This window comes from Pipistrellus hanaki, assembly GCF_964339955.1.
Source record: "Pipistrellus hanaki genome assembly, chromosome: 14".
NCBI classification, from domain to species: Eukaryota; Metazoa; Chordata; class Mammalia; order Chiroptera; family Vespertilionidae; genus Pipistrellus; species Pipistrellus hanaki.
In genome coordinates, this window is record NC_140516.1 from 4,763,236 (window position 1) to 4,789,781 (window position 26,546).

General features: G+C 44.6%; 1 protein-coding gene across 3 annotated transcripts in view; it reads left to right on the forward strand.

Moving 5' to 3' along the window:
• LOC311632833 (WASH complex subunit 2-like) overlaps positions 1-23,527 on the forward strand; it is a 45,994-nt gene extending 22,467 nt beyond the window's left edge. Inside the window, exons 16-31 of one of the 3 annotated variants that reach the window (XM_084904720.1) lie at positions 2,177-2,304; positions 4,021-4,107; positions 5,804-5,905; positions 6,638-6,766; positions 8,700-8,863; positions 10,818-10,920; positions 12,372-12,527; positions 14,140-14,319; positions 16,025-16,153; positions 16,265-16,345; positions 16,897-17,019; positions 17,964-18,026; positions 18,350-18,562; positions 20,621-21,211; positions 21,818-21,995; positions 23,185-23,527. In XM_084904720.1, coding sequence (XP_084760846.1) covers positions 2,177-2,304; positions 4,021-4,107; positions 5,804-5,905; positions 6,638-6,766; positions 8,700-8,863; positions 10,818-10,920; positions 12,372-12,527; positions 14,140-14,319; positions 16,025-16,153; positions 16,265-16,345; positions 16,897-17,019; positions 17,964-18,026; positions 18,350-18,562; positions 20,621-21,211; positions 21,818-21,995; positions 23,185-23,321 — 2,564 coding nt within the window. In that variant the 3' untranslated portion in view covers positions 23,322-23,527. The remainder of the gene's footprint in view (positions 1-2,176; positions 2,305-4,020; positions 4,108-5,803; positions 5,906-6,637; positions 6,767-8,699; positions 8,864-10,817; positions 10,921-12,371; positions 12,528-14,139; positions 14,320-16,024; positions 16,154-16,264; positions 16,346-16,896; positions 17,020-17,963; positions 18,027-18,349; positions 18,563-20,620; positions 21,212-21,817; positions 21,996-23,184) is intronic. The other 2 variants (XM_084904722.1, XM_084904721.1) reach the window with 2 other exon arrangements.
• Positions 23,528-26,546: the final 3,019 nt, after the last annotated feature.

Genomic DNA, 26,546 nt, shown 5'->3' on the forward strand with positions numbered 1-26,546 from the left:
AAATCGGGTCTTTAACGTGCAGGTGATCTGAATGTGTCATCGTAATGCAGGTTCTGATTCTGGGTTGTGGGATGGGGTTTGCAGGTCTCCATTTCTAAGCAGCTCCCTGGTGCACAGATTGCTGGTCTATGAGTTGCTCTAACTCCCTTTTCAGTGGGAGGTGTGGAAGGTAAGGGTAGAAGCAGAAAGTGAGAGAAATAATTCTTTTTTATGGTAGAAAGATCGAGGCCACCTGAAATGGCAGTGAATGCAGGCAGTAGTTCCTCGTGCCAGGGGCGGTCTCTCACTGTCCAGCAAGCATGTCAAACTCAAGGCTAACACGAGCCAAATAAGGTTTACGTTTATGTGGCCTCAAGAAAACAAAAGCTTCAATTTTCATAGAAACATAGGTTTATTTTTATAGAGACATGATGAATACAAAGGGCTGAAATAAATGAGTAATTATTAACATAAAATAATAGAACATTTTAATAAAAATTAATATTTTTTCTTAAACATTAACTTACCAGACACTGAATAACTGCACAAATTAATAAGCGTAATGCAAATAAACCTATTTTTCTTGTTCTCCGAAAGCGAATTACTTCCTTTTGCACACACCAAACAAGTCAGTATAAGACTAATGATGTGGCAATTGGCTGCTAAAATATTCACTGCTAGTATTAGTGGAGAGAAATGATGTGCCTACATGTAAAGGCGCGTAAGGGAAATGAATGCAACATGATTATAGTAATCAGTCATTAGCGAACGTTGTAGTTTATTAATAATTATGTATAACAGAATATTGTAAAAATTAAGTTAGGAAATTTTTATTAAAATGTTTCTTACATTCTGTTATATTGGCTGGGCTGCGAGTTTGACATGCTTGCTGTAGTGGATGTCATTGAAAACTGATGTGGAATCACCAATAAGTTGATGCCCTTTTCTTGGTCAGCTGCTGCTGTCCTGGACCATTGATGAGTCAGTGCCCTCATTCAGCCACATGCAGCTCATTCAGTGCAGCAGTGCTTGTGGGAGTGAGGCTGGAAACCACCCAAATACTCATCAGTAGGGTGAATATGGTCCTTCCATTCAGTGGAGTTTCATGTACCTGCTAACAAGAATGAGGTCTGTGTATGTTGACAAGGAAAGATACTCAAAGAACGTTAATTGAAAAATGCAAGTTGTAAGCTGTGTTGTTCAAATTATGCTATCATTTTTAGCCTCATTTGTGAATGCCTAGAGTTAATACATTAGTATTTCCTTTGCGAGAAATAGAAGCATAATATACCCTACTTCCAATGGCTGTTGTGTTTGGGTGGGAAGGTAGAGTTATGGGGAAGATTTCAGTATTTGCTTTTATATAATTTGATTTTTTAAAAGCAAGAGCTAACCTTCATTTCTCAGCTTCCTAGAGTGATTGACTTTTTTTTTTAACAGGGGAATTAAAAAAAATGTTTTTATTGATTTTATAGAGAAAGGAAGAGGGAGAGAGGAACATGTGTCGGCTGCCTCCTGCACATACCCTACTGGGGATCAAGCCCGCCACCCAGGCATGTGCCCTGACCGGAATTTAAACAAGCAACCTTTCGGTGCATGGGGCGACACTCAACCAACTGAGCCACACTGTCCAGGACTAGAGTGATTGACTTTTAAATGATCTTTCTGTAGGTCTCTCTTTACCTTTTATGTCAGTCCAAGCTACTGTAAGTAAGCATTGGCTGCTGTTGCTTGGATCAGTGTGTAAACCACATGGTTAAACTGTCTGTCCTGTGTTTCATTTGAGCTGCTGTTCTGTTTTTGAAAAATTCCAATCTAGTCCTCTTAATATTTCTTCATAATAAAGAAATAACATACTGCCGAAACCGGTTTGGCTCAGTGGATAGAGCGTCGGCTTGGGGACTGAAGGGTCCCGGGTTCGATTTCGGTCAAGGGCATGTACCTTGGTTGTGGGCACATCCCCAGTAGGGGGTGTGCAAGAGGCAGCTGATCGATGACTCTCTCTCATCGATGTTTCTAACTTGCTATCTCCCTTCCTCTCTGTACAAAATCAATAAAATATATTAAAAAAAAAAAAAAAAAAAGAAATAACATACTTCCTAAATGTATTCTTTGTGAGGGGAAAATTTTTAATCTGTGAATTTCGTGGTGGGATATTTTACCTTACTGTAATTTTGTGCTGTGATATATTTTAAAGACAAAATCAAATCCACTGCCAACATCTTTGATGAGGAGGAAGGAGATCTGTTCAAGGAGCCAGCAGTGAGTTTGCCAGAAGCTACTGCGAATCAGACAGATGAAAATCAAGCAAGAGTGGAAGAAAAGGTGAGCAAGAGGGAAGGCTGCACATAGCAGCGTTGATTTGGGACATCTTGTTAATTCATTGGGACCCAGAGGGGAATATTGTTTCTTTCAGTGAACTTCAGAAAGAGTACAATGAATACCCAAAGACCTGTCACCACGATTCAGCAGTTGTTAGGATTTTCACTTACCAGTTGTTTTGACATCAATTGATCTTTTTTACTTTTTTACTAGTAGCCCTGTGCACGAATCCGTGAGCCAGTAGCTCTCTGCAGGGCCTGGCCGCTCCGTGCCTATTGCCCAGAGTGTCTCTGCGGCCCAGAGGCCCATCTGTGCCCAGGAGCCGAATGCTTGCCTTGTCACCGCGGCAATGAAGCAAGCATTCCGCCAGGCAGCATGAGCTGCCTACTTTAAGCAGCCGCCCCTTCCTCTTCACCCCAGCGGGTTGGGAGGACTGGAGGCCGCCATCTTGTGGCTATGGGCATCACCATCTTTGTGACAGAGTGATGGTAATTTGCGTATTACCCTTTTATTGGATAGGACTTAAATCCTCACCCAAGGATATTTTTTCCATTGAGTTTTAGAGAAAGTGGAAGGGAGGGAAGAAGGGGGAGAAAGAGAGAAACATCGATGAGACACATGGATTGGTTACCGCCTGCACATGCCTGGCTGGGGCCGGCATCGAACCTGTAACCTAATTACCTACCCTTGATTGGAAATCAAACCTCAACCCTTTGGTGCATGGGTTGACACTAACCACTGAGCATACCAGCCAGGGCTGCACTAATGATCTTTTACCTGAACCAGTCATGTTAGGGGGTACAAAATAATGTTTTTCTAATTCTTGCATTTCTCCTACTTTTGTTAGCTGGCATTCTTCTGAAGAGAAGAGCATTTTCTCCTCCTTTCCTGCTTTTTTAGTATCACTATAGGCCTGTGGGTGTATTATAATCTATGAGCATCATAGCTGTTTTTGATGCTCATATGTTATATTATTGACTTACGTTTGGCCAGTGGGATGCATCCCTCTCAGTCTTTAAGCTCCTCTGGCTGCTTCCCCTTCCCTTTGCTGCCCTGCACTCCATGACCTCTCTAAAGCACATCCCGTGCCAGGTCTTTGCTGTGAAACCCTGACCTTCCCCCTGGCGACCACCTAGGTCCCAGCATTCAGAACCTGGCCTGCTCCAAGGGCGGCCCTTCCTAAGCTGGCTCCTGCGGTGCCCGTCCATGTGTGCTTGTGAGGCGGGAAGCCGCCTCTCCGATCCTCCAGCTGTGCCCGCTGCTTCTCTCACATGGACTCTGCCGGGAATGTCCTTGCTGTGCCTACTACCGTGTTTTCCCGAAAATAACACATCCTCCAAAAATAAGACCTAGCACATGGAAAGATGAGACATCCCCTGAAAATAAGACCTAGCGCAACTTTGGGAGAAAAAATTAATATAAGACACTGTCTTATTTTCGGGGAAACGGTAGTAGACATATCCCATGTCTAGGCCTTGTCTATCCTGAGAAATTTAGTTTATCAAGGAATTGTTTCTTTCCTCTTTCCTAACTTAACCAGTTTGGAAATTCTTTCTCATGACACTTCTCATTTTGAGTTAATTGTTTGTATGAACTTGGTATAATCCCAAGCTGCTTTATTCTAGCAGAGACTCGGTACATTTTCTGAATGAATGATGGAATACACTCTCATTTCCAGGCATCTTGTTTGTTAACTCTCAACTTTTTTCCCCAACAAAGGTTACCCTGCCTTCCAACAAAAACCTTAAACTCTCGTCAGAAACAAAGACTCAGAAAGGCTTATTTTCAGATGAGGAAGACACTGAGGTAAGGAATTATTTTTAGTTCTGGGAATTAGTCAGTGGATATCACATTTGAAACTATTTCTGAATCAGTTTTCTCAGGAGAGGTACAAGACTTTTTATTATATTCCTTAGATCTTTCTTTGAAATTAATCTCTTATAAATCCCGACTAGGGATCTTCAACTTAGGTATGTGTCCTGACTGGGAATCAAACCCACAACCTTTTTGGTGTATGGGACAGCACTGCAACCAACTGAGCCATCAGCCAGAGCCAGACAGTTTTTAGTTTTATTATTTTTAAAATATATTTCTTTTGATTTCAGAGAGGAAGGGAGAGGGAGAGAGAGATGGAAACATCAATGATGAGAGAGAATCATTGATCAGCTGCTCCCCGTACCCTCCCCACAAGGCATATGCCCTTGTCTGGAATTGAACCCGGGACCCTTCAGATCACACGCTGACGCTCTATCCCCTGAGCCAAACCGGCTAGGGCCAGGCAGGTTTTTAAAACCACCACTGAACGCTGTGTCCATGTGCAGCATCGTAGATGGTTTTTACTGGGTCCTGCCAGGGTGTGAGACGGAGAAGTAAAACAGAAGATGGGGCCTTGGACCAGAGAGGTGGATTCTTTACTCCTGCGCCCGCCCGCGTGTGTGAGGAAATGGGAAAGCGCTTGGTCCAACCCCGAGGAAGATGTTAGTCACTGGTCCAAAGCCAGGATGTTGAAATTTGCTTTTGTTTTTTGTTTTGGTTTATTTCAAAAGCAACAGAGCCCTTTCCTTAAGTGAATCCTGCCAGTGTGTCAGAGGCTAGGAGGCCCGGAGCTCACCCTGTGAGGCCTCTTCTCCCTAGCAGACCTGGGGCGCCGGGGCCCGGGCGAGAACCGCTGACGGAGCCGCGCTCTTCTCAGTTAGCGAGCTCTCAGGCCTGTGTCGGAGGAGTGCACGCTGATTCCATAGCGGGAAGTCTGTCTGGAAAGGTCTCAGAAACTTACATTCTTGTCCCATTTAATTGTCTGGGCCCTTGTGTATTGAACTTTCTTCTCGAAGGAACAGTTCTGTTTTATGTTAAATTCATGCAGCTCAGATCTTTCTCTGCATTACAGGTTAACATTTTGAAATTTTATCCAAATCTATCAGATTTTTTAATAGTTTGCAACATATACTATAGTTCAAATAGAATACCAAACATTTAAAAATAAAAATTGAATACATACGTACTTAAATAATAATATACGTTTATTAGAGTAGCAAATATTAGGTTCTTATTTGTTACTAAATAAAACAGTCATAGATAGAGTAATTTGTAACCTGGCTTCTGTTCCCATTATGGAGTCTGTTCAGTCCATCTGACTCTTTGAACAGAAAAAGGAAGTCATTCTTACTTTTAGCATGACAGGAGATCGATGGGAACTTTCCCCTTGCCTAAAGTTGTCCCTGTGGGAGGCCAAGCCAAAGCGAGTGGGGTTCCCCCAAACCCTGGCCCAGCGAGGTGCCTGGAGTTGCGTGGCCTCTTCCTCTTTGCAGCCAGGTGTTCGTGCTGCATGCGGGGCAGGGCAGACTCCGACGCGTGTTCCTCCAGGACAGGCTCAGTGAGCTCCTGTCTGACAAAGGCCTGGACCGCTGTAGCCCCGGGGGCATAGTCCTTCGTGTTCCATATGTAACCAGTGCTTTCAAACTGTCCATCTTGTTTACCGGGAACTTTAATCTTGATCCAACAGGACTTGTTTTCTTCTCAAAACGTGAGCAAGTCAAAAGATGCATCTCTCCTGCCGACCAAACTCCCCACGTCAGTCTCGCTCTTTGATGATGAAGATGAAGAGGTAAACGTTGCAACACAAGATAATCAAGTTTTTTTATTATTAGGAAGCTGTTCCTGATGAAGCTTTATGGCCAGGGGTTCTGTCAGTAGATCAAGAGCCTTTGAATCTATGAGTCAGCTCTTTGTGAGTCAGTGGTTTTATTTAGTAAACTACTTCTTAGGTTTGTATTATCTCTTTAAAATTAACCAGAAACCCCAGTCGTTCGTTCCTTCTGTCCCAGGTGTGTGTAAAAGCGTGGAGAAAGCTCCGTGCTTCTCTGCTTTTATCCATTGCTCCAGTTTGTAATTCATAGAAAGGAAGGTGCGGATTGTTCGCTGTACAGGCGCTGTCCTGCTCTCCCGGCAGGTGCGGCCATGGCCGCCTCAGAAGCCAGAGGGCCTGCCTGGGAGTGGCCACGTGTCCTCCTGTTTGTGACCTTGCCTCCCACCACTCCCTCTAAGGCCCCCTCCCAGGTGTCCTCCTTGGGTTCCGTGGAATGTTTCCCTTTGTGGACGGAGAGTAACTGAGAGACTATTACAGACTGGTTGTAGGCTTATATGTGAGACAAGTGGGGTTTACTAGAATTTTGTGATTCCCCCGCCCAAAGTGTCTCTTTTGTGACATTTTTGTGGAGGATGTCTATTTGGTACCTGACCAGAGATATATTCTCTTAACAATTTGACATGAGAACATCATAAGCTTTTTGTTGTACATGTATAAGTTGTCATACTCTTCTGCCATTTGTTTTTCTAGGATCTTTTTGGGGCTACAGTTGCCAAGAAGCAAGCATCATCTCTACCAACTCCGAGCCAAGAGAAAGCAAAACTCTCTGAGCCCCCCAAAAAGAAAGCGTCCGCTTTGCTGTTCAGCAGCGACGAGGAGGTGGGTGAGAAGTCTCCCCGCAGGAGAGGGCGATGCAGGAGTAAGAGTTGGGCTGTCCTGAGCGTTTTCTTTCTCCACCGGCTTTATGTCTCAGGAAGTTCAGCCACTAGAGACTGTTCACAGCACTTGAAGAAAGATATTTAGTCCAATATATTAAACTAAAGGGCATCTTTGTAAAAAGTGTTAGAAATAAAGTAAGTATGGCCCTCAAATAATAATAATGCTAATCCAAATGAGTGAGGCCTTATTACATGATCCCTATGTTTCATTAATCAAGAACATGCATCTAGACATGGTAAGAACATCCTATGCAAGTTTAACTCCTTTTTTATTAGAGTCTTAACAACATTTCCATTCACTACCTAGATACATATTAGCAAAACCAGTAGTGAATATTGTTTAGCCTCTGTTCAGATTTAGCAGGACAGAAAAAGATTTTAAATATAATGATACTAGGGGACCAGTGCATGAATTTGTGCACCTTGAAAGGAACTGTGGGTCGCAAGGCTGCTGTAAGCAAAGGGGTGGGTCTCAGCCCATCCTCTGTGCGTCCCCGCTCCTCCCCCCGCCAGTCCCTCTCACTGTGGCCTGTGATCCCCAGTCTGCTGGCAGCCCTGCTCCCGCCACTGCTGCTCCTATGCACTGATGGCGCCAGCCCCGCTTGCACCCACTGATGGCACAGAGCGATTGGGGCCAGTGCCAGCAGTGGGTGCGAGTGGCAGCTGCTGCCCTGATCATCCTTCACAAGCTGGGGGAGGTAGAGAAGCCCTCAGGGGCTATCAGGACCAGCAGCCGCCACTTGCACCTGCTGATGGCGCCAAGAGATTGGGGTGGTGCCAGGGCCAGCAGCAGGTGCAAGTGCCGGGCAGGAGCAAAGAATTTTCAGTAACCACCAGAGCTCGACCCGATGACAGCAGTTGGCGCCCCACCTTGGTCTGGCGCCCCTGCTCTCCTCCACCATCCCATCACAGCTGATCCCCACCATGTTTCCTGCATACCCCCTGGTGGTCAGCAAACTTCATAGCGACCGGTTGTTCCCCCATTCAGTCTGTTTGCATATTTGTTAGCCTTTTATTATATAGGATTAGAACCCCTGAGCATTAAAAATCTTCCTGTATTATAATAATTGCTCTTCTTTATTTTAACAGGCAAGTTAGGGTATGATGTAGGTAGCTGAATCATAGATGTTATTGTTTTTATTGAAAGCAACTTAAAGTTGACACAACATAATTTGCTTTTTCTACTCAAACGTAAGAGTTTATGATGGATTTTCTTTCTTTTTTCTTTCTTTCTTTTTTTTTTTTGCATTGTTAGTCGTTTCCCTGTAGTAATGGCCAAACATTAGTGGAATTTACCACAGTGGAAAATGAAAATTTTAGCTAAGAGTGGGAGCAATATTACTTGCAGACTAAAGATAACCAGTGTTCTAGAACAGTGGTACTCAACAGTACCTGCCCGTAGGAATCTTGGGGGAACTCTAGATTCTAGATTCTGACCTAATTGGTTTGGAGGTGTAGAGGTTACTGGAATTTTCTAAAGCTCTTTCAGGAGTCTAGCTTGTAGCCACTGCTCTAGAGGAACATGTCTCAAACCATAACATGTGAAGCAGTTCCCTGGGCATCTTCATCCTCCTCTTTAATTAATGTTGGTCCTCTAAAGTGTTCCTTTCCCAACACAGAGCAGAACCTTAGAGAGGAGAAGCATCATGGCAGGCAGGAGAGGAGTAGGGCATGAGCAGGTCTGTGAAGTCAAAGACCCCAGCTGTCTAGATTGGCGTTCAAGGAAAAGTCTTGGACATGAACTTTCTTCAGGTGTGACACACTTACTGCAATACTTAGTTTAAATACAACTTAGTCTAATGAATGTAAATTTTATTTCCCAGGTTCCTTAGACACCATTGCCACTGGTTTTAATACGTATTTTATATTTTAAGGACCAGTGGAATGTTACTGATTCACAGACCAACTCAGCTTCTGACGACAGGTCTAAAGGCGAACTTAGGAACTCCGAGCCCAGCCGGGTCCAGGAGGCTGTGAAAAAGACTAGCCTCTTTGAGGAAGACGACGAAGATGATCTGTTTGCTATTGCTAAGGACAGGTGAGAGTTGTTGTGCGAAGTCATGTAATCCGAGCCTGTGGTAACAAGTAAGGTATTGGATGTGCAGGCTGCCAGTTGCTGGGTGATTGCTAATCCTTCGTTCCCTGGTAGTCAAATGAGGATGTCTCTGCTTTTCCCTTGCAAGGTATTCTTCCATACTGCAGATTTTTTTTTTCTTTCCCCTGATGGATCCTTAATTTCTTCTACCTTTCATTTTGTTAACCTTAAAATATTGTTTTTCTTAGTTAATGAGGGGTTTAAGTACAGTTTGTTTTTCCTCTGGGATATACCAAAAAATGTAGTTTGGTCAAGGTTACTTAAGTTTGTCATTTGGATAGGAATCGGGCCAGCACTGAACTGTTAGGAGGATGGTTCTCTCAGAGCTGAGCTCAGTCACAGCCGTTGCTGGTTCCTTAGGTTGTATTACTTCCCACTGGGGTGTAGCCCACAACCTGGGCATGTGCCCTGACTGGAATTGAACTGAGACCACCACCGAGCCACAATGGCCAGCTGGTTCTTTGTTTTAAAACTTCTTCAAGATATGGATTTAATTTTAACTGTCCTTTACTGAAGTGCATTTGCTCACCATTTGGTTAGTTGTGTTTTCTAATCAGTGATCTTTAGGTTTTATTTATTTATTTTTTATTTTTATTTTTATTTTTTTTTAAATATATATATTTTATTGATTTTGTACAGAGAGGAAGGGAGAGAGATAGAGAGCTAGAAACATCGATGAGAGAGAATCATCGACCAGCTGCCTCTTGCACACCCCCCACTGGGGATGTGCCTGCAACCAAGGTACATGCCCTTGACCGGAATCGAACCTGGGACCCTTCAGTCCGCAGGCCGACGCTCTATCCACTGAGCCAAACCGGTTTCGGCTAGGTTTTATTTAAAACATGTAGGCAGACATCAATACTAAACTAATGAATAAACTACACAGATTGTACCTTGTTCATAATTAAACTAAGCAAGATTGTAATATCCTTACAGGAGTATATGCTAATTATGTTCTAATGTATGTATATGGAAATGGTGAGCAATTTACTGAAATGACTTATTTTTATCTAGCTAAAATTGAATTTAAAGCTCTCATTTGGTACGTAATTCTCTAATACGCTAGTTGGACAGTTGCTTATCACATAGTGGAAACTGGAACTTACCCTTTACCAGTTGGAACCCTTTTTATTCTGGGTTCTCTGTGTCCAGTGCTAAGCCTCCACCTTTACATTTCTTATCCTTAAAAGGTCCTGATCAGTATTGTTCTGGCAGACACTTACCTTTGGCCTTCTCTAGGGGCCAGGCCAGAACCGCAGGCGAGGAGATAGGTGAAGACAGGCTAAGGAAGGTGTGTGGAGAGCCGTGGCTGCGTGTTGGTATCGCCGCCCAGCCCGGGGTAGGAGATGGGTGAATGGTGATGTGATGGAGCGTGAAATGGAAGAGATGGAATAGGATGAGTTTCAGGTTTGAAGAGAAGGTCTGGAAGGGCAGAAAAGTGCTTGGAAAAACAGGATTGAGTGGGCAGAGGACACCAGGCCGCGGGCCACAGCCCAAAGGAAGCCCTGGCCCTGCCATCTTCTGACAGTGCCTCCTGAGCACTCTGGGAACGGGCCCCTGGGCTGGCTCCTGTGCCCTGGGGGTGGTGAGAGAGGATGCTCCGTTTGTGAGTGCCGAGTGTGTGCGACTTGGCAGAGCTCACAGCCAGTGCGCCGCGCTGAGGGAAAAGTCATTGAAAAGGGACAGGATAACCCCCCTGGACCTTGCACGCGAGGATGAGGGACAGAGGCTGCTGGTTTACAAACTGCCCCTCCTTCAGCTTTTCCTCTTAGTTTCAGCTGTGTAAGCTCTGTAACGGGCTCAGATGTTTTAGTGGCAGGTGGGTTTCTATAGGTGTGGCTCAGAAAGGGTACTGCATTTTTTAAACATCACATTTCCTTTTTGTCTGTTTGTGTAGCCAAAAGAAGACTCAGAGAGCATCACTCCTCTTTGAAGACGATGCTGACAGTGGAAGCTCCCTGTTTGGCTCTCCTCCCACATCCATTCCTCCTGCAACAACGGTATCTTAGCCTCTTAGTTCGGGAAATAGCCTCGAAGCAATGTGACATAAGTAGTGACCCTTCCCTGACGCAGTTCCTGAAACCTGACCTGGAGGCTGAGTCTAATGGAGGCCCATTGCGGAGTTTCAGGAAGAGGTCTCTGCTCAGTGGTATATTGCAGATGAAGTGCACGTATGTGCAAAGCTTGGAGAGAAGGACTCCTCGTGGCAAGCAGCCCATGCAGTGTCAGTGTAGATCTTGGTGTTTAGAGGGGGTGTGTGTGTGAGAGATGGAGGGGGGGGCGGGGAGAGACACTCTAATCCTGTCCCAGAATACTCCAGAAGAGGATAGTGTCTCTTTTGTCTAGAAATAATTCTTTGTGTTTTCAGACATAGAATAAATGTTAACGTGTCCTATGAAAGCTCCCAGACCAGACACATGCCAGTTAACGAATGAGGAACTCTTTCCTACCGCTTTCCCACTGGGTGAGGCTGCACAGCTTTGCCAGAGTGTTCAGCAGCGGGGAGCATGCTGGGGTCCTGGCGTGGGCTCTGCGGTGCTTCCATTGCTCACAATCCTGTCCTCTCATCGCCTGTACTTGCAGCGCCCTAAATAGGACATCTAGTGGCTCCATGGTTAAAAGAGTCGGGAGATCTGAGTGATTTTTTTTCTTTAAATTATAAATAGTAACTTATACCCCAGATAAATGAGCAATAATTAATGAATTTTGAAGGATCTGGAAATGTAAAACCTGTAGTATTGGTATTAAATAAGACAAAGGTCAAGGATACACATGTAAGTAGCTGAACTATCTGCGTGACTTTTACCATTTATGAAATATAATCACCTTTAGACACAATATTTAAAATATTTTTTTGTTTCGAAATCTTAGAATATTTTAAAGTAAGGTAAATGTGACTGACTTGTAAACCTATCAAGAAAATTAAACTATGACAAAGTTGGTCAGCTTATCTTTAGGCAAGTTTAAAACCAATAGATTTGCTCAGCTGATGTTGCTCAATGGTTGAGCATTGACCTATGAACCAGGAGGTCACGGTTCAATTTCTGATCAGGGGCACATTCCTGGGTTGTAGGCTCAATCCCCAGTGGGGGGCATGCAGGAGGCAGCTAATCAATGATTTTCTTTCATCATAGATGTTTCTATCTCTCCCTTCCTCTTCGAAATGATCCTATATAACTAAAGTGTAATATGCTAAGTGTCCGACCGATCAGTCCTAGTTGTAATCTCTGCTTTCTTGTTAATTTTGCAAATAGTTGTTTGGGATTCCCTACTGCTGTAGGCCCACCCAAAGGTCATTTTGCCCAGTTACTCCCCCCCCCGCCCCCCCCCCACACACACACCGTCCCCAGGTAGGAGGAGTAAGATGTGCAAGGTGGGATGGTAGCTCTACTCCAAGTGTTTCTGTTGATACTATTTTTCATGAGGATGTCATTTTCTCATCTTTTGGTAGAAAAAAGAGACTGTTCCTGAGGTCCCACCTTCGCTGTTCAGCGATGAAGAAGAGAAGGAGGTACAACTTGGAGAGAAGCCTGTGGACAAGAAGGTTGAGAGTGCCAAAGAGGTGTCAGAATTTGGGAGCACTCCTATGGTTGAGGAGTCAGGAAAGGTGGACTTTTTTTCTTGTATATTTCAATAGTTTGTTTTATGTTCTTGTAATACACACAGACACACACACACACACACACACACACACACACACACACACACACACACAATGCCCTTATGTTTTCCTACTACAGAAAATAAATGGCCCATTGGTCAAAAGTGTGAAAAAGCACAGGAAAGTATGAAGCAGCAAATCTCTGGTCCCAGCCTCCAGGCGCCCTTCACCGTTGCTCGGCCTTCGGACTCCTCCAGGCACACATGCACACAGGATGTGCCCGTGGCCATGTGCCCTGTTGTTCTGTGCCGGCGTTACTCTGCCTTTCTCCCTCCAGGGTGTTCTTCCCGTCTTATGTTTCATGCTGGCTTCCTCTCTGCATGTCTGCCCTTTCTGACAGGTTCCCTTCCAGTCCCCACCTGTACTCCAAATGACTGTCTTAAGAATGTTTTAGTTTACTCTGTCTTTTTCCCCATTAAGTTGATGTTGGTTGTGAATTAAAGTGAAATTTGTTTTTCTTCCAAAACATGAGCTTCTTTTTTCTGGACCTGTCATTTCCTGCAGGAAAGGACTATGGATAGGCTGCTGGCTGTAGCTGGAAATCTGCAGTTGCCACCAGTCTCTGTGTGCCTTTCCCTTTTTTCTAACTTTCCTATCCTCTTTGTGTTCAACTCACAGATCTAGTCTTCCTTCCAGGGCCTGTGTGAGGAACGTCATGTACACGTTTCCTCTGGAGGCTCCTGGGGCTGCAGCAGGACCCGCGTCATCCGTTAACTTCTCTTCCTGTGGTTTCCGTGGGGCCCTCTCTGACCCGCAGCCCCTGAGCTACTCTAGTCACAGCCCACTCCACACTTCAGCTCTAACTGCTTGTTTACTGCTGTCCCCTTGCTTGCGTATGAACTCCTTGGGTATTGGGGCCAGGTTTGTTTTGTTCACCATTATATCTGCAGTACTTAGCGTATTACCTTGCACGTAGTAGTCACTTTACAAATTACACATTTCTTCAAAGAAGCATAATCTTTCACAGTTGAACCACTCTGAAACTAGGATGCACCACACAGTAAAAGGCATGTTCATACAGTCATAATGGTTCTTACGATCTGCAATGTGGTACTTGTTGAATGAATAGAATAATTGCTTGATTTTAGCATTCTTTTAGAGATTCTTCTAATTGCATACAATATGAATCTTCTATAATTTAACTGTCTAATTTTGTCAGTTAGGTTTCTCCTTGAGATTTGTGTGTTAGGTAAATATTAGGAAATACATGATCCACTCCTAATGGTTGGTATTTGTGTTAGCTCTATGACTTAGAAGTTATTAATAGCTCTTGAGCAACCTATGTGGATCAGGGTAATAACTGGCATATGTCTCTTGGTAGGAATGAGGAACCTGGGTTTTTAAATGATTGAAAAAATTATCTTTGGCTATAAATTATCTGCACAAGACTCTTCATTGGAGCAGCTGGTTGAGAATTGGCCTCAATGTTATATTGCCTGGGAGTAGATGTGATGAGCTGCAGTGCCCTGGAACACGTCAGTGTGGCTGGGAAGGCCTAGAATAGAATTTGCATTTCCAAGTCTAACTTATATTTTTCCTTATTGTTTCCATTTTTCAGGAAGGGCCTTTGAGTCTATCTACTCAGGAAGCAGTCACGCATTCTGATTTATTTTCTTCATCGTCCCAGGACAAAGGAACCAAAAGTAGAACCAAAACTGTTCTTAGCTTATTTGATGAGGAAGAGGATAAACCAGAAGATCAGTGTGGCATCCAGTCTCTAAAGAAAGAAGTAGGGAAGGTGAGCAGAAGCAGCAAAGGCTCAAGGCTTTGGAAGGATAGAGAAACCTTATTTCATGGTATCAAGCCTGTCATGTGAGTTGCTGAAGAATTGAGGGTTCCAGTTTTTCCACATCCTCACCAGTACTTCTGCTATATATTTTTAAAATATTTTATTGATTTTTCTTATCTGAGAGTATTTTTCCATTGATTTTTTAGAGAGAGTGGAAGTGAAGGGGAGAGAGAAACATGGATGTGAGAGACACTTCGATTGGTTGTCTCCCACACAGGCCCAGACAAGAGACAGGATGAAACCAGCAACCAAGGTACGTGCCCTTGACTTGAATTGAACCTGGAACCCTTCAGTCTGCGGGCCGATGCTCTATACACTGAGCCTAACCGGGTAGGGCACCATATTTCTAGTCTCTTATTGTGGCTGATTTTGGACTGTGATTTTTTTTAAGTTATGAAATTTGTAGCCTTAATTTCTGTGTTACACGGGTTTTATGTATAGTCAATAATAATTACTAACTTTAAACAAAAACTTTTGGGGGCGGTTAATCCTCACCCATAGGTATATCTTTTGTTTCCATTGATTTTTAGAGAGTGTGGAAGGGAGGGAGGATGAAGTGAGAAAGAAAAAATTGATGTGAGAGAGATACATTGATTTGTTGCCTCCTGCATATGCCCTGACCCAGGCCAGGGTCTGGCCTACAACCCAGGAATATGCCCCTGACCTGGAATTGAATCCGGACCCTGTAGTCTGTAGGCCAGTGCTCTAACCACTGATCAAACCAGGCAGGCCTTATTAGTTAATTTTTCATGTGACAGTTTTGTCAGGAGTGAGTTTTTTTGTTATAATTTGTGGATGTGATAGTAAAAAAATAGGGGAGGATTTTAGAATCTGGGCCATTATAATGGCAAACCAAATAATGTGCATAATAACTTTCAATGCCAGACATTCCAGCAAACAAAAAGAACTTGTTTGGAGTCTGTAGGCGATGGGCTAGGGCAGGGGTCGGCAACCTGCGGCTCCGGAGCCGCATGCGGCTCTTTTGAACCTTTGCTGTGGCCCCCAGCAGGTCCGACACTAGCAAGGCAGATAGCAGGGTGGGGCGGGGAGCTGTATCACTTATGTCGCAATGGTTTTGCGGCTCCGTTTTTTTTTTCCTTCGAAAACGGGTCCAAGTGGCTCTTTATGTCTTAAAGGTTGCTGACCCCTGGGCTAGGAGGTGGATGGGCATAGGGGCAGGTTGGCTGGTTATACCTGTGCCAGGACTTTGGACTAAGATACTCACAGGTTAGGTGTATGTGCTTGACCACTCTGTGTGGTTTCTGGTTTTAAGTAAGCTGCTGTCTCTTCCCTTTGGCAATGAGATGGAGAGAACTTATTTAAATTTTGTGTTTTCCCCCCTAAAACTTTTCTCATTATGGAACTGATAGATTGTTTTTTATGCAAGAAGTTCAAATACTACACAAAAGTTGAAAGAGGATCTTTCTGTTATCTGTGTTTACATATTCTCAACTATTTTTGGTAGCTGCATAGTATTCCATTATGTGAATTGTCATTCCCTTTTTGATTGACACTGAGGCTGTGTTCAGCCTTTAGCTATTGTACACAAACCCACAGGAGGTATCTTTGTTGTTCCATTTCTGTAGTTGTGTGTGATTTCATGGAGAGAAACCCTTAGAAGCCTAAACACACACCCTCTCCCCCCTTTCCCCAGAGTCCCGACCCTGATGCCCACCCCAAGAGCACAGGTGTCTTCCAGGACGAAGAGCTGCTTTTCAGCCACAAGCTGCAGAAGGACAACGACCCCGATGTGGATCTCTTCTCCGGCACCAAGAGCACCAGGGTCAGTGCCAGCGGGTTCTGCTCTCCATGGGGTGCTATCTCAGCGGCTCACCCAGCTCTCTTTGTGAGCTGTTTTGGTTTGGACAATGAATTTGAGTTTCGTCTGTTCTAGTTGTCAGAGCCAAGTGTTGGGAGCCTCTTCGGGGATGATGAAGATGACGACCTTTTCAGTTCTGCCAAGTCCCAGCCTCTGGTACCAGCTTTTTGTTCTCAATACGGGGGTGTACGGGAGCCACTGGGAAAGGGAATGAATGTCTAGTTACAGGATTAAGAAAAGACTCAGAGAATTGTGGGTCTTCGTAATAAATGCAGAAAATGAGGTGCCGATGAGAATGTTGGTGTTGTCCCTATCCCCTGTTCCCTAGCTAACATGAAATCGCTAACTAACCCAGGCTCTTTTATTACAAATTTGTTTGATTTTTAAGTTTGTTGAAAGGTCAGTGCATACAATACAGTTACTAAATATTCATGCTTTTTAGATGCAAAGCTTTAAATCTGAATGCTAGCCTATATCTGTCATTTGCCCCTGTCCCAGTAGATGCATTGTAAGTACTCTCTTCTTTTTATCACAGAGAGGACTCCTGAGAAAGTCACAGTCTTTAAAATGCTGTTTCTGAAATGCTACCTTTGAGTTAGTTCAGCTTTCATTTGAGAAAAGAAGCCACATTTTTCTATTGCATTATGACTTTTCTTTCAAATGACTAAGCTGCTTGGCAGACTTCTAGTATTCTTTTTCATTTTAAGGTATCAGAAAAGAAGAGGGTAGTGAAAAAAGATCACCCTGTTTCCTCTTTCAAGAATCAGAAACATCCTGAATCCACTCAAGGTATCAAAGAAAAAAGACTGTGGAAACCGGAAACCGCTCAGGTTAGAACCGATCGCTTTAAGGACGTGGAGCTCTTGTTTGCATCCCAGTCCAGATGGACTTCATTCCACTGAGCCAAGGGGTGCCGAGGGCTCTTACTTAGGGAGGAAGTAGCACCTAAGACCACTGCTCTTTCTTTATTGTATTTTTTCATCCTTGCTCATCTCTCTCTTCATACCATAGTCCAGTCCATGAACCCAATACTTACCATTGTTATTTTTGTAGATTCTAGTCTAAGATGGAGTTAAGGTGGGGTGAAGAATCTTTTCCCCAGGAGGACCCCCATTTCTCCCTTTGGGCTACCTTAGAGTAGAATTACATTTGAATAAAATATATGCTGCATCCACTTTCTTGGTTCCCGCTCATGCTACCTCCTGTGAGGTCTTTGCTGTTAGGTCTCTGTCCTCAGCCATCTTCCCTATGGGGGGCCTCCTGGGAAGAGGCCAGGGCTGAACGGGGAGTTCTGCTTCTGGCTCACCCTGTCCCTGGGTGTCCGCTGAGGCCTCAGCGTGCTGAGCTGTGAAACAAGGACTAGCACAGCTCCAGTGCCTCCTCCCAGGTCTCGGCCTCTTTTGCTCCCAGAAGCAGCGCCTCAGGCTGAGGGTGATGTCTGTGTGCTGTCATCTTTGTGTGGGATAACTAGCATGTAATTTTGCCAACTGGTCAGGTTTGGATGCTCTGGTTCTCATGCATCATATTCATGATCTGTCTCCCTTCACTCCTTGTAGTCTGACAGCCTGGCACTACATGGATGACGGGTATAGTGGAAGTGATGCTAGTGAGATGTGAGGCCCCAGGAGGGATCGGAGTGCCCTTCCCACTGGGGAGTTACAGAGAGCGGTGGCTTAGCTCCAGCGCAGATTTCTTCACAGCAGAAACATAATCCAAGAGGCACTGTTCTTTCTATTCCCCAAATGGATTTTTAACTGACTGTAATTTCACACAGGACTCACCAGGTCCAGCTCCACTTAAAACCAAAGAGCCATCCCCTCGGATCTCGAAAATACAAGTAATTATAACTTGTCCGGACTCTTCATCACCCACCCTGTGGCGTCTGTGCACTTTCTTGGTTTTTCACTTTTGTCAGCTGCTGCAGGTGTTACCTGCTCCCCGCCCTCCGGTCACCGCTTCTGTGTCTGCTCTGTACCAGCTGCTTTGGCCCGTGCTGGGCCAGGTGTATCCTGTTCTGTTTAATCCTGACTTGATGGGGGATTTGCATTTCTCCTCTGTATTTGTTACGTACACTTGATTCTCTTGCCGTGTGTCACAGTGATAGTAATGGACTGCTGTGTTTAAGAAAACATATGAGTAAGTTTTATTTTTCTTCTTTAGGCAAATTTAGCGATTAACCCAGCAGCCCTGCTGCCTGCAGCGGCTCCCCAGATCTCTGGAACGCATTCTGTTTTGCCAGAATTGGCTTTTCCTTCATCTGAACCTGGGAGGATACAGAGTCTGGAAACTATCCCCACTCTTCCTGGTTGTGGGGAGGCCGGCGTGAGTTTTGATGTTCCAGCTCAGGCCGACACCTTACACAGTGCGAACAAGGTGATGACGCTGCCTGTGCTTGCTTGCTTTTTTCTTAGCCAAACAGCTTGTGTGTTTCTTTCTTGTTCATTAGTTACACAAAATAGGCCGATTTTCCATTTGGAAGAGTCACCTCATCCTTCCTTCAGCCTCTGTCTTCCTTCCACCTCCCTAATTCTGCATCTACTTTTCTACTGCCCGCATTTGTCGCATTTACATTCTGCTCAGTAGCCACAGCGAAATCCGCTACCTCCCTCCTGTTCTTGCATTGCTGCCAGAGGTCTAAGCACGGAGCAGACTGTCCCTCCTCTGCTGGCTCTCACTGCCCAGAGGAGGACATGAGAGCTCCTTGGATGGGGAGTAAAGCTTTTCTAGTCTGTGCTAACTGGAGCTTCCAGTTTCCCCACCACTCACCCCACACTGCCTGTCTACACTCCCGTTACTCCAGGCACCATTCTCTGAACACACTTCCCCACGCCCCTCCCAGCTGCCGTCCGCTGGGGCTGCGCCCTCTTGGACAGCTCTGCTCAGACTTGACTGCTCTTTCTCTCCTGCCTCGTGTCCCAAGCTCTCTCCTCGGGGCTCCCCAGCTAGTGCAGCCCGCCACACTCTCCCCGGGACTGAGACTTTGCTGGGTGGATTGTGCTCTCTGAGGTTTTGTTTCCATTTGAGTTGGTCTCTTTTTTTCTATCTAGTCTTCTGTCTTCTCCAGAAGGCCTTAGCTGATCTCTGAGTAAGTGACAGTACCTGGATAACCCAGGTAGATACATTCATTTCAGGTGTTTCCAAACCGGTTTTCCTGTGAAAAATAAAATCCTTTTGTTACGTGTTTTAGCTTTCTTTTTGGTTAAGTTTAAAGGCTACTTCTTCAAATCATTTGTTAAATTTCATTGAAATAGGCCCACACAGTCAAGTACTTACTTTGCCCAAAGTAGCTTATACAGTCTCAAATGAGTTGATTGTATATTTTGGAAAATCTCACAAATACTGCCATTATTATCATAACTGATTAATATTTTAAGGTTATATTAAGAGTTCTGATTTCTAAGCCACTTTTAAAAAATATTTATTGTTGAATGTATTACATATGTCCCCTTTTTTCTCCCATTGACACCTTATGGCCTGACCCTTACCACAGGGCCCCACCACCCTATTGTCTGTGTTCATATATGCATACAAGTTCTTTGGTTGATCTCTTTAAGCCACTTTTAAATATATATATATATATATATACACATATATGTTTGTTGTTATTGATTTCTGAAAGTAAGGAGGGGAGAGAGAGAGAGAAACATCAGTGATGAGAATCACTGATTGTAAACCACATTCTTTTTTTTTTTTAATTCTTATTTTTGAAAGTATTACATGTGTTCATTGGTTATGCTTATATGCATGCAGACAGGTCCTTTGGTTGATGTCTTTACCCCTCTTCCCCCTTGCCTTTCTTCTGTGGTTTGCCAGTCTGTTTGATGCTTCTATGTCTCTGGATCTATTTTTATTCATCAGTTTACTGGTATATTGTTCATTATATTTCACAAATGAGTGAGATCATGTAAGACTCACCTTTCTCCAACTGGTAAGCCACTTTTTAAAATATATTTACCAGTCGAATTTACTTTTTGTTAATTTGAAGAAAAGAACACCTTATATTTTTTTGTATCTCCCTGCTCTTGCAGTGTGATTTTAGTTTAGTCCATAGGAAAGGTTAGTGCCAGAAATTCTCCTTTTCTTTCTTGTTTTGAAATAAATCCACAGGCTGAATAGGGACTAGAAAGGGTGTGGGGCACAGAACACCAACTTTTCTGTTCGGATTTCAATGGCAGATGAAGCCTTTTGTATGAAATTGAATAGAAATTGCCTTCAAAAGACTAAAAAATGGGGAATAGTGAAGGAAGAAAATGACTTAATTTTGGAGTATTAAGAGCTATAAGACTTCTGGAAATCTTAAGAAATAACCTCTTCTGTATCTTAGATGATATCTTGATTGAGGTAGAGTTGCTGATTATTTGCCGTATTAGCGTTGGACACTTTTTTTTTTTTTAAATCACTGGATCAACATGTGGTCTTTTGTCCTTGCAGAGCCGGGTCAAAGTGAGAGGGAAGCGCAGGCCGCAGACCCGTGCAGCTCGACGGCTGGCTGCCCAGGAATCCAGTGAGGCTGAGGACACGAGTGTCCCCGGAGGATCCATTGCACAGTTGTCAGAGGGGGCAATTCCCCCAGCGGGCTATCAGCCACAGCCCAGGGCGGCTGGTGGAGAAGATCGCTCTGAGGAGGCCGTGGCAGCTGCCACTTTGACTTGGACAGGTGGTCTGGTGCCTGGAGTGGACAGAAGCCCCTCTGGGGCATCTCCAGGTCAGCCTCTTGGAGGTGATCTTTTTGATTCTGAAGATATCTTTTCCAAGGCCACTGAAGCTCAGCCCACAGGAAGAAGAAAAGCCAAGGCGAAGGCAGGGAGCGGAGAAAAGAGCCCTGTGAGTGCTGCTCTGGCTGAGACAAGCAGTGATGACGACCTCTTCCGGTCTGTTACACCAAAGCCAGCCAAGGAAGCCAGTCCCTTCCCTCTCCTGGAAGGCGAGGACTCTCTCTTTGCAGATCAGAAAGGCAAGAGGAACAAGTCAAAACCCAGTGGTCAGCAAGCTGCCGTCTCAAAAGCTCCAGATATTTTTGAGGTAATAGGATATAACAGTATGTTTCCATGCCTGGTTCTAGATGAAGGAAAATACCAGTTGGCTCATTTGAGCTATAGATTACATAAAGTTTGTTTGTTTCTACCTGGTATCTACTTGCTTAGTGATTATAATTAGGTTCCCTTATTAATAACTCTGAAACTTAATCAGAAATGGTTTTTTGTTTTGTTTCATGTATTTGGTAATTGCTGGTTGGCCATAACCATTGAGATAGATCTTGGTTTTTATCAGCCAGCTTCCTTGGCATGCCACTCTGTGGCCTGTGTAAGGCAGCATTGGTGCGGTTTGAGTGTTGAACCTGGTTCTTGGGAAGCAGGTCCTAGCTGATGACTTAGCACAGCCTGTGAGGCCCGCAGTGGCACTCTGGGCAGGTGTGCATTGAGCATCACTCAGAGCTCCCAGGGAGGGGAATTGGGACAGGGCAACAGTAAGTGTCATATAGAAAACAGCTTAGGGCAGTGGGCAGAGTGATGGGTAGGGGGAGTCCTCTCCTTCAGATAGGCCTGGTAGAGAAGGCCTCTCTGGAATGTTTTTAGTAAAAAGTTCATCATTTAATATTGTTTTGCTTGTTTTTTTTACCTTAACAAGGATGATATATTTGCTACAGAAGCAATTAAACCCTTACAAAAAACAAGAGAGAAGGAAAGGACATTTGAACCCAACTTGTTCGATGATAACATTGATATCTTTGCTGACCTAACTGTAAAACCAAAAGAAAAGTCCAAAAAGAAAGTGGAAGCTAAATCTATATTTGATGATGACATGGGTAAGTTGGATTTTCTACACCACATGTATACACAATAATGACATAGAGATTATTACCATTCAATGACTTGGTATTTCTCCTGCTATCTTTATTTTGGCCTTTTCCTGGAAAATATTCCCCAGTGGGGTTCCTTTGGCTTACTGTGTAAATCTGGATTAGGCTGAGGATGGATAGGTAAATGGTGAAATAGCTTTCGGGTATCATGGACATCAAGGATTTGAAGGATCCCAGAATTTGATCTTAAGTGCAATTTAACTTTTATTATGCCCACTGCCAATGAGCTGTGACAAATCTGCACACTGATGCTCAGAAAGGAGGATCAGCATTATCCACCACATGTGAAGCTGACAGACGCTGCTGTTGTGGCATTATGCAGTTGGTTGACTCAGAGTTCCAGGTGGAAAGTGAGCATCAGTGTCCAGAGGGGCAATGCAGGAACATAGGACTAGATAGGAAAGTAGGTTATAACTCAGACGTTACATCTCATCAAAGATCTGTGTTTGTAAATATGCTCATTTCTGTCCATGGTGTAAGATTTACTTTATTAATGGGCAAGCCAAATGCCTCATAACCCTAAATGTAATGACTTGGTGTTGGTAATAGAACTTGGGCTGAGGCCAGATATCCAGTTCCCCCTCCTTCCAGTCTCTCCCCCAGGCTGAAACCTTGGGGTTAACTGGTAGAAAGCTGGTGCTGAAGTGCCAGACTGGGTCTCTTCCCAAGCAAGCTGTGAGCTCCATCTCCACCTGCTTCAGATCACGTGGGGTGCAGAAGAGACTTATATTTACAAAAGAAGTAATGCATACCTCTTGTAATAGATTAATACTAGTCAGAAAATGTAAACCGTGGAAAACAAACCTAGAGGTAGCCATTATTAAGAGTTAGGCTGTAATCTTTCTGATACTGTTAGAGGTTTGAATACTTACATTTTTCCAAAATAAAAACATACCTTCAGAGCTGAGAAAATAGTGTTCAGAGAGAACCTGTGACCTGTATGTGATCATAAAACTTAATTAGTAGTAGGACCAGAATCTAAGAGGTTTGGCTCTATTGTAGCGTTTTTTTGGTAACCCATTCTGTTATCAGACTTGAGTCGTGTGATTTGTGTAGTTGTTTTCTTTTTTTGTTTGTGTTTTTCTTTTTTTCTTTTTTTTGCCTATTTAGCAACTCTTTTTCTTTCTTTTTAAAGATGATATCTTCTCTGGCATCCAGGCTAAGCCAGCCAAACCAAAAAGTCGCTCTTCACAGGCAGCACCTGAACCAAGATCTGAACAGAAGGTGGCCAACATATTTGACGATCCTTTGAATGCCTTTGGAGGCCAGTAGAGCATACAGAGATTGCCATCTCACTCTTCAGCTACACCCTTGAGTTAATAATTCTGTCTTACGCATTTTTTGTCTTAACTGAATTATCAGAAGCAAATACTGAAATAGTGTACTCACCTCTTACCAAATGCACTTTGTATTTTTCTGCACTGGTTTTAATTATGCTTAATACTGCAAAAACAAAAACAAAGGTTTCACAGTGTTTATTTTTGTTTGTTTGTTCTTTTAAAACTATATTTAATACTGGAGGCCGGGTGCACGAATTTGTTCATGGTGGGTCTCCCTCAGCCTGGCCAGCAGTCGGGGCCAATCAGGGCCACAGAAGGTAGACCAGTCGTTTGATCACTTAGGCTTTTATATATCTATATAGATAATTAGCTTTGGTATAGCCACAGTATTAGGGAAGAAACCTATTTGTGCCTTTCATGAGTGGGCAAGGAATCCCAGAGGTGACAAGCAAAAGCCAGACTGATGACCAGGAGTCTTCCTTATACATGATGGGAGCCCTATCTTAGAGCCTGGGCAGATGGTAGAGGAAGGGGATTAGAGATTATCTGCTCCATGAGTCTGCAATAGGAGAGAGGTTTCCTTTAATACCTCTACAAGTCCTCTAAGGGAAGGTTTGACAGACTATGGCCCTTCACTCTCTGTTTTTGAAAATAAAGTTTCAATGGAATACAACTATACCCATTTATTTACATACTAGAGGCCCAGTGTATGAAATTTGTGCACAGGTAGGGTCCCTAGGCCTGGCTGGTGATCAGGGCTGATCCACACCTTCTGGCTGCGACTGGGGTCTTCCTTCTGGCTGCTGGCTGGGGCCTTCCTTTGTTCTGTGCCACCCCCTGATGGTCAGCGCACATCAGAGCGAGCAGTTGAACTCCCGAGGGGACACTTTGATTATTAGCCTTTTATATATATAGATTGTCTGTGGTTCTTACCCTATCTATGATGCCAGAGTAGTTGTGACAAAGGCTGAATGCCCAACAAAGCCTGAGATGGCGTCTATCTTGCCTTTTTTCCGAAATCATTAGCTGATCCTTATTTTCATTTCCATTCCTTGGAACTTTGTATTATTTTGTCAAAGAGGCAGAATGAACCGAAGTAATTGTAGGGAGAAGTGCTAAGGGTAGGAATTCCAGTCTCTAGAGCAGTGCTTAAGGGAATGTCCTGTAATTGCTGCCCCGTGTAGCTACTGGCCACATTGATGGCTGTCCCTCCCAGTCTGTGTTTTCCTATGCTGTGTCATCTTGGTGCTCAGAAGTCAACCTGTATCAATGGCACAATCTCGTAGGCAAGATTGGCTTCACCAATCCTGAAACCACTAACTTCTTCCGTGCCCATTTTTAAGATTGCACTGGGAGTTGCTCATCTCATAGCCAAGGATTTTGTACAGCTGCCGCAGGTCAGCTGTTGGCCTTACTCTGCTTACCCTATGACAGAAGTGCTTACTAGTTGCCTATTCCTTTTCTCTGATCCTTTTGTGCATGATATTGTACTTAACTGGAAAGGCCAGATATTACAGGCATGCCCAATAAAGTCTAAGGTGCTTGCCTGTCTGTCATACCTGGGAATAGGGCATTGGCTAGAGTAGGACTGTAGGAATGGCCACTGCAAGTGCAGGAAGATTTGATATTTTAGCTCCTAATCAAAGGGGCTCTTTCGCTCTTGCCTGCTTCTTGCTCCTGGGGTCTGACTCCTGACTTGGGCTCCCCACACGTCCCACAGCCATGTGCACCCCACACACACGGACTGTGATAGCCTGACACTACGCCGGGCTCAGCTCCACCATGGAACGGAAACTGGACACTGGCTCTGCTGGCTCCTACTTGCATATATTCCAGGACTGGTTTAGAGGAAAAGGGACTTTGGAACATGAGCGATGTAATTCCATACAAATAAAACTTTCTGCCACATCTCATCCTCACGTGGGGGCAGCTGGAAATTCTTATTCCAGAGTTGCCTTAAGAACCCCACTTCGACTAGCAACTGAGAAGAGTAGTCAATGCAATTATCCGATAACACAACAACGTTCTGTCCCTTAGGTTATTTGTATACATAGTTTCCTGCTCTGAGTCTGAGCTCATTGTGGTGGTTGACTCCGTAAGCATTTGTTAAACATGGTTTTCTTTGGGAGTAAACAAATTTGATCTGTCCTTACGATTGATTCCAGAGAATTCAGGAGAGTTAGAAATACAGTTAGAATATAGGCAAATTGCTATTTTGAGGAGTTTGAAAGGGGAGGGAACTTATATTTATTGGCCATGTGGTGAGCATTTCTTATTTTATTCAGTCTCCATAGCTGGGTAGGTAATGTCCTCATCCTATCTAATAAAAGAGTAATATGCAAATTGACTCCAAGACAAGATGGCCATCCCCATGTGGTCAAAGATGGCTGCCCCATTTGGACACAAGATGGCTGCCACAAGATGGCCTGCAGGGAAGGGCAATTGTGGGCAGTTAAGGGTGACCAGGCCAGCAGAGGAGGGCAGTTGGGGTGACCAGTCCAGCAAGGGAGGGCAGTTGGGGGAGCACCCAGGCCTGCAGGGGTGGGTAGTTGTGGATGATCAGGCAAGCAGGAAGGGCAGTTAGGGGTGACCGAGCCATCAGAGGAGGGCAGTTGGGGGGACCAGTTCTGCAGGAGAGGGCAGTTTTGGGGGGACCAGGCCTGCAATGGGGGGCAGTTATTAGAAGGGACCAGGTCTTCAGGGGAGGACAGTTGGGGTGGGGGACAGGCCTGCAGGGGAGGGCAGTTGATGGGGGGGGGGAGGAGAGAGGCCTGCACAGGAGGGCAGTTTAGGGAGGCCAGGCCTGCAGGGGAGGGCAGTTGAGGGAGACCAGGCTGGCAGGTAGGATGGTTAGGGGCAACCAGGCTGGTAAGGTAAGGCAGTTAGGGATGACCAGGCCAGCAGGGGAGGGCAGGTGGGGGTGACCAGGCCTGCAGGGGAGGACAGTTAGGGCAACCAGACTGCCGGGGTAGGGCAGTTAGGGGTGACCAGGATGGCAGGGAAGGGCAGTTAAGGGTAATCAGTCTGACCAGGGAGCAGTCAGACATCAATCAGGCTGGCAGGGGAGTGGTTAGGGGGTGATCAGGCTGGCAGGCAGATGTGGTTAGGGGCAATCAGGCAGGCAGGCAGGTGAGTGGTTGGGATTGTGACAGGGGTGTCTAAGGGGAATCAGGCCTAAATGGGCAGTCAAACATCCCTTGAGGGATCCCAGATTGGA